Here is a 7,886-nt window from a genome sequence, read left to right as displayed (position 1 = left end):
ATATATATATATATATATATATATATGAAATTAGGAAAGGAGACTGAGAGACTTAGTGCTAGCTTCTGAATCCTGCCACATGCAGATCTGGTGCCCAAGCAATATGGCCATAAAGAGATGATGATAACATAAAAGCCACCATGCAAGAGAACCTACTGATGTTTTATATACTAAATATGCTGTTTCAGTATAGTGGAACACTGACTATATTTTAATCACAGGCATCCTCAATTTAGTAATAATTTTAAATTAAGCTTTAAAAAATCACAAATAAAACATTACTTGACAATCAGAATAAAGGCAGGTAATGGGCTCATAGTCTCGATTTCAACATAGAATAAATACAGTTTTAATTGTAAAACTATTTAAAACCACATACAAAAAAATGTTTTCTTCTTTTTTTTTAAGGTCAATTATCTACGTTTATCCAAAAGCTCCAGCAGACTTCAGAATTATCAGAACTTTACATAGGTTTTGGTGCCCTAACCGGTTTGGCTCAGTGGAGAGCGTCAGCCTGCGGACTCAAGGGTCCCAGGCTTGATTCCAGTCAAGGGCAGGTTTTGGTAATTTCCTTCCTTTAGTTTAAAAAAATCTCAAGGAACAAAGGTAACTGTGTGGTGCTCTCCCTTTCCTGGGCTCGCCTGCACCTCTCCATTCCCCTCCTCTCTGCCACCAGTCCCGTTACCTTCACCCATCTCTCTCCTAAGCTCCAAGGGCCTTTTCCTTCACCTCTCTAACTTATTTCCTGAGCCCACTTCTTCTACTGCTCATTTCTTCCACCTCTGTGACTTTCTAAATAAACTTTCATACACACATATATAAAGTAACTGTACCTTAGAACATTTTCCTTTCCAATATTCTCCCTGAGTGATAACAATACTATTGATGATCCAAAGAAGAAACAACCAAAAAGAATTTTTCAACCAAAAAGGATTTTTAACAAACTTTTCCATTATGCCTGCCTTCCCTTATAAATTTAGTTTCTACTAATACTGATTTAAAATTATAATTTAATCTAGATTAAAAGACAAAATAATTTTTGAGAAATTTCAAACACACTGAAATTTTAGACTCAATGAGAATGGCTATACTCTACCCTCACAAACTGAAATTTTCTACTAGTGATACTACTATTTTGGTTCCTTTTTCAAAGTGTCTGACTTTTATCAATTGGAAAAAATGTTTCAACCTTATCCCACACTTTCTAGAATATCATCAAGTGTTAACATAGTACAACTACATTTAGCACAAACACTCTAACAATGGTAGGAGATACACATCAAGTGGCTCATTTAGTCATCTAGAATGTTAAAAAAACACCTGAAATCTATATAATTTTATTAACCAATGTCATCCAATAAATTCAATTAAAAAAGGAAAACAAAAAGGAATGTTAAGAAATATGTTGTCCCATTTATATCAACTTTGGATTCAACATCTATTCACATATTTATTTTTATGCCTTTATACAAGATAAAACTGACTCCCAGGGATAAAAGATACAGAAAAAATGAAAAGGGAAGGTTGCGTTTCTCACAGGGTCTCTGTAAAACAGCACCAAGTCTTTGGGTCCCTAGGTCATGCACATGCAACACTGGTCAAGGAAGTAAGGTTAATCTGAGCAAATGGACAGAGAGTAGATTTAAATTCTTACTGAGCATGCTCAAATTTTTAATGCACCAAAGAGCAAGAGACTTCCTTAAGGTGGAAGTGTCTGTTTCGTGTACGTTTGATCTTTAAAATAAGTAAAAATATGTACCCTAGTCTAAAACTACTTGCTATGTTTCATAAATTAATGTAAAGGCTCCACAGTAGCAATTCATTAAATAATAAAAAAAAAGTTAGGCTACAAGTTCCCTCTTTCACAAAGCCAACTCCTATGGCATCACATGGAAAGCAGCAAATAAACACTTTCCTAATCAGGGAAAAGTGTTCTTTTCCAGGTGGTGGTGGTGGTGGTGGTTGTGATGGTGGTACCAGGGCAATGGGGATTTTTGGAAAAGGGGGGATGATCTCATTTTGAGATACCTACATTGTAGAAACAAGATCTACAGGATACCTGACTTCTAAATAATACATTTCAATTCTGTTTGGGAGGTACATAAGATAATCATTATTTACAATAAATGGTAAAATGTAGTGTGCACCAGGGTAGTACATTTATAGAGAAAAGATGTCAATAGTTCACTGGTTAGACCCAGGCAACTTGACCCAAAGATTATAAAAAGCCAATCAATACCAGTTTACTCTGTTAAAGAGGTAAGAAATTCTTATTATTGACTACGCTGGGATTACAGATTAAATTGCCGGCTCCACTTTAGTCCAATTACTTAAAGATAATGGATTAAAGTTTTAAAATTCTCTGCACATATTTTTTAAAGAATAAATTATAGGAATTAAATAAACTCACATTGACTAATAAAGCTCATGTCCACTGTGTGCATTTTCCCTCTCCTAATGTTAGAATAAACATGCTCAGTAATGAAAAATTCCAAGCATTTGCAGACCTTTTGGAGACAGGCCTCTGCTTTGTTAGTAGCCATGCCAAGCTGTTCTTTGATTACACAGGGATGCAGACTCCAGGCCAGCACAAATGGTAACTAAAGATTGTACTTGACCTGAAACTGGGCATATGGGAGTTTGTGCTTTGCAAGGAGCAGCTAATACGCTCAGGGGTAGTGGAAACACACACTAGAATGGAAAATGTTCTGCTTGGGGTTAGAGAGCCAGGATCCTTCTCCAGCAACTGCCTCACTGACTTCTGTCTCCTCATCTCTGTCCTACCCTCTGTTGTGGCTGCTGCTGAGTTGGGCTCCGGTGAGCCGTGCTCAGGGGTCCTGCGCACCAGCACCTCCCCCTCTTGCACACGTTTGATCCCTAGGTCAGTGGAGCCGTGTTGGATCGGGGAGCCAGGAATACTCGAGTCAGCCTCGTTTGAGAAGTCAAAGCCATCTGGGATTCAACATATAACATTTTAGTGCTTTTTGTGCTCCTCTATTCTTTCTGAGCATTTTGACCCAGGCAGATAAGAGAATGTATATATGGATATGATATAAACACAAACACTATTTATATAGTTACATGTGTGTGCACAGCATACACACACATAAGGCAGCAGATGAACAATGTGAGGTTTGCAAATGAATAGGATAGAAAAATAGGAATCATTAAAATGGCAGTTAATTTCTCTTAGCCAAGACAGCTTGACTATTCAAATACCATATGACTATGAAATACTGCTGGATTCAGCACTTACTCAAAAAGGAAAAGCAGATAAAAATCTAAAAAAAACAATAATCATTCCTTTTATGGATAGCTTGTATTCCACCATTAGTTTGGCCAGTTATAATTTTCTCCCACAATGCTCATACATGCACCTTTTTCCCCCAATTTGGTAAGAAGCTTAAAGAAACTTCTTTCCTATTGTTATTACTAGTTCAAAAAAGATAAAAATTAACTTGATCTTATTTTCTGCTTGAACATTCATAAGGAATTCTAAATAACACCTATTTTATTAAAAAATATTAAAATACATTTAAGTATGTAAACCATTTTAGTGCTTTCAGAAATTGAAACATTTTACTTTAATTATAGAGTACTGTAATATCATGTGCTAATATAGTCTATAAAAACAGTGATAAATTTAACTGAATCCATGAGTGAGCTATAGAAATTTTGTCCTCACCTTCCCTCCTCCATCTATGGCGACGGATGGAAGCTGTTGTAATTGCAGTCCGAGAAATCCTCGGCACTGTCGGAGTGACTTCCACTTTAAGTACTTTCTGGCCTTCTTGTGAAGAATCAGGAGCATCAAATGGTAATGAATTTTTCATGGCATTAGCAACCTAAAATGATAATATAAGTCTAGACATATTTACACCCTATATACAATTTATACTTATTCTACACTTACTCATTTCCATAATTTCTGAATATGTATTTAAAATGCGTACTACAAAATATAAAAGTAGAATGTGTCAGAAATACTTGTATTTCTATTGTTCTGTATTGTTCTAGGCAGGTTTTTAAAATGAGAGTTTATTTTTTTTTAATGTTAGTCACCTTACCATTTCTTGAAGTTATTGACTTTCAAAGAAGAAATACATTCCATAGAAGGAAAAATTGTTTAACATTTGAACCCTGACATAAGAAAAATTAGAGTAAGTTTCTGATTTTTCAGGTAATAAATAACATGCAAAATTTAATCTCTGGTTAAAATAATTAGCCTTTTCTCCACTCATTTGTTTCATAAGAAATTTTTCCCAACATGTCTGATATTTTGTCCCAACACTTTCTGCCTTCCGTAGAGAGTAAAATATCTGGCTCAAGAGTAATTGCTGTTGTTTGATTCATGTTTCTTTTAGAGAGCCAGGATTCTTCTCCAGCAACTGCCTCACTGACTTCATTTCATTGACTTTTTTTTTATTGGTCTGTTTTCATTAATTTTTAGAGAGAGAGAAGAAGGGAGAGGAACAGACAGAAACATCCATGAAAAAGTAACATCATCAATTGGCTGCTTCTTGCAGGCCCCCTACCAGGGATGGAGCCAGCAAGCCAGGCATGTGTCCTGACCAACAGGGAATCGAACCAGCGACCTCTTGGTTCATAGCTTGACACTCAAACACTGTCACAGTCGCCAGGTGGGTTTATGTTCCTTAATGGGGTAGTGCTCATCTGGCAAAGATCTTGAGATAGAGGATTGTCATTCTCCCTCCCTCTCCACTTGGACAAGGACAAGTGGAGTGTAGCAACCTAGATAAGTGTGGCTTCTCTACCAACCCAAACATTCTCTGCAGAGGGAGTCAGGGGCCTGCTTCAAGGTCTATTGAGGGGTGGGGAGTTAAGTCTTTCAGTTTAGCCTTTATCAGTGCTAAAGATAATGCCTTATTTTTCTATTTGCCAACTATTTTATCTACTTATCATCTGCTCTAGATTTGAATAGAGAAAAGGAGTGTTATTTATTGGGCCCCTCAGAGATCCCCAATAATAAAGAACTATTCCAGGACTAGAGATTACTAATCTCTTTAACTATATTGCCTTGAAAGTGCCCCTCTACTTAATTTTTAAAATTGTTACAAAGATAAAAGCATGGATTTAAAGAGTCTCTCAAATGCAAAGTATTATTACTGTAATATAATTTTTAAAAATCTTGTTATTCATTCATTTTAATGTAAATGTTAGAGTAAAATCAGGGGTGATGACATTAGAAAAAAATGGGAATTTAAAGTACAAAAAAGATAAGAAAATGGCTTTAAAAATTGTACTTTTAAAACACTGTAAGTAAAAGTACATAAATAATTTTTAAAATACTATTATAAAAATACTGTAAAAAGTTTAGAAAATAAAAAATTGCAAAGAAATAAAAATCCACAGTCAAATCACGTAGACAACTATTAGCATTTTGTATGTTTCTTTTTTTTTTTTTTTACATCCTCATCCGAGGATATTTTTCCATTGATTTTTAGAGAGAGTGGGAGAGGAGAGACAGAAAGAAACATCAATGTGAGAGAGACACGTGGATTGGTTGCCTCCTTCACGTGCCAGAGATTGAGCCTGCAACCAAGGTACATGCCCTTGACCAGAATTGAATCTGGGACCCTTCAGTCCATAGGCCTTCACTCTATTCACTGAGCCAAACTGGCTAGGGCAGCATTTTGTTTGTTTCATCTGTCCTATCTAGATTAAAAAAACAGTTGTATACTGTTTTACCACTTAACATAAGCTAGCATCTTTCTTTAATATAAATTTCCAAATACATAATTTCACCAAGCAAATATTGTATAATAATCATTCTCTGCTGTGCAACATTTAAACTGTTTTCATTCCTTTGAAATTAAAAATAACATTAATGCTGTGCTTACAACACATGATTAAAAAAAAATTAAAGTAGTTTTCTGGGATACATTGCTAGGCATGGAATAGTAAAACGAATACACCCTCTGCTGAGGGGTGGTTAGAGCTGTGTTCTACTTCTACTGGTAACATAAAAAATGCCTTCCATAGCCCACTATTGGATGTTTACATTTGTTTTTATTATTGTTTTTTTAAAATCCTCACCCGAGGATATGATTTTTTATTGATTTTAGAGAGAGAAAGAGGAGGAGAGGGGGAGGGAAGGTGAGAGGAGGAGAGAAGAGGGGAGAATGAGAGAGAAAGAGAAAGAGAAAGAGAGAGAGAGAGAGAGAGAGCCCGAGGATTTTTTTTTATTTTTGAGAGAGAGAGAGAGAGAGAGAGAGAGAGAGAGAGAGAGAGAGAGAGACAGACAGACAGACAGACACAGACATCGATTGATTGCCTCTCATATGTGCCCTGACTGGGAATCAAACCTGAAACCTTTCGGTGTATGAGACGATGCTCCAACCAACTGAGCCAACCAGCCAGGGTGAATGTTTACATTTGTTTTTCGGTTAATCATTTACCTTTTGGGGATTAATTTTGTTTTTAAGATACCAATGGTTTAGCAATTTTGTTTTTTAAAATACGTTTTTCAGAAAGAAGAAGGGAGAGGAAGAGATAGAAACCTCAATGATGAGAGAAAATCATTGATTGGTTGTCTCCTGCACTCCTGCACTACTGGGGATCGTGACCTGACCAGGAATCAAACCAGGACCTCTTGGTTCATGGGTTGACGCTCAACCACTAAGCAATACCAGCAGAAAGACACTGATGGTTTAGAATTTAGATGTGTAGGTGGTCAAAAAATCATCAACCATTTTTTAGTGACTTGTCATATCATTTAAGTTTCGAAAGTCTTTCCTGCAGAAGTTTGAGTATTTTTTAATTTTTTTATACCATTTAAAAAAATATTTTATTGACTTTTTACAGAGAGGAAGGGAGAAGGACAGAGTTAGAAATATCAATCAGCTGCCTCCTGCACACCCCCTTCTGGGGATGTGCCCGCAACCAAGGTACATGCCCTTGACCGAAATCAAACCTAGGATCCTTCAGTCCACAGGCCGACGCTCTATCCACTGAGCCAAAACGGTTAGGGCAGAAATTTGAGTATTTATAACCTATCCCCCTCTTTTTTCTTAAGGGCTTCAATTCTTTAAACTTTATTTGAATTGTATTTTGATACATGGTAGGAGGAGAAGGTCTAAACCAATTTTGTTTTCTTTCCAACAGTTAACCAACTGCTATTATGGAATAAACCCTTTTCCTCAATAATTTGGATTGCCTCAGATTTTGCATACTAATTTCTTATATCCTCAACAGGCACAGGTATATTTAATAAAAAGTAAATATTTTCACATACCAATAGTGGTTGAGAAAAGAGTTCTAGCTGAGCTCTATAAATGATGTCATCAAGGACTTCCTGGCCAAGGTCCCACTGTCCATTATACCTAAGGAGAAGCAGGTAGTTTACTATCTTTAGCAAATATCTTTAATATTCAACAACACCCTTTTTATTGTTCCAAGTCCTACTATTTTGATTCTTAAACAAGATTTTCACATCAATTTTTGCATCATTCCACCTCTAAACAATCCCACTTTTGGTTACAAGAACAAAATGAAGATTTCAGATATAAAAGTTTAGAATAGTCTATAGATGTCTCTTCACATAATTTTTTTATCATGTATTGATATTTAGGGTAACCTATTTAATGCATTCATGAAAACCTGGGTTATAAACTACAAGGAGAGACAGTTTTCTGTTATGTTCATAGCAGTGTTATTTATAATAGCTGAGACCTGGAAACTCATTGCCAATACTGATGATGTAAAAGGATCTTCCTGCCTATAGTTTCTTTTAGAAGTTTCATGGTTTTAGGAAACACATTCGACTCTTTAATCCATTTTAAGTTGATATTTGTGTAAGGCGTAAGATAGTGGTTCAGTTTCATTCTTTTGCATATGGTTGTTCAGTTTTCCCAGGACCTTTTACT

General features: G+C 35.8%; 1 protein-coding gene across 7 annotated transcripts in view; it reads right to left on the bottom strand.

Annotated features, from left to right (window-relative positions):
- The window catches only part of FAM126B (family with sequence similarity 126 member B), a 42,607-nt gene that overhangs the window by 4,506 nt on the left and 30,215 nt on the right, over positions 1-7,886 (bottom strand). For 5 of the 7 annotated variants that reach the window (XM_006756254.2, XM_015559157.1, XM_015559156.1 and 2 more), the window contains 3 exons: positions 7,256-7,343; positions 3,686-3,845; positions 2,785-2,952 (listed from right to left, as the gene is read on the bottom strand). In XM_006756254.2, coding sequence (XP_006756317.1) covers positions 2,785-2,952; positions 3,686-3,845; positions 7,256-7,343 — 416 coding nt within the window. The remainder of the gene's footprint in view (positions 1-2,784; positions 2,953-3,685; positions 3,846-7,255; positions 7,344-7,886) is intronic. The other 2 variants (XM_015559158.1, XM_006756253.2) reach the window with 1 other exon arrangement.

Source organism: Myotis davidii, unplaced genomic scaffold, assembly GCF_000327345.1.
Source record: "Myotis davidii unplaced genomic scaffold, ASM32734v1 scaffold914, whole genome shotgun sequence".
Taxonomy (NCBI): domain Eukaryota; kingdom Metazoa; phylum Chordata; class Mammalia; order Chiroptera; family Vespertilionidae; genus Myotis; species Myotis davidii.
This window is presented reverse-complemented; position numbering and strand designations above follow the sequence as displayed.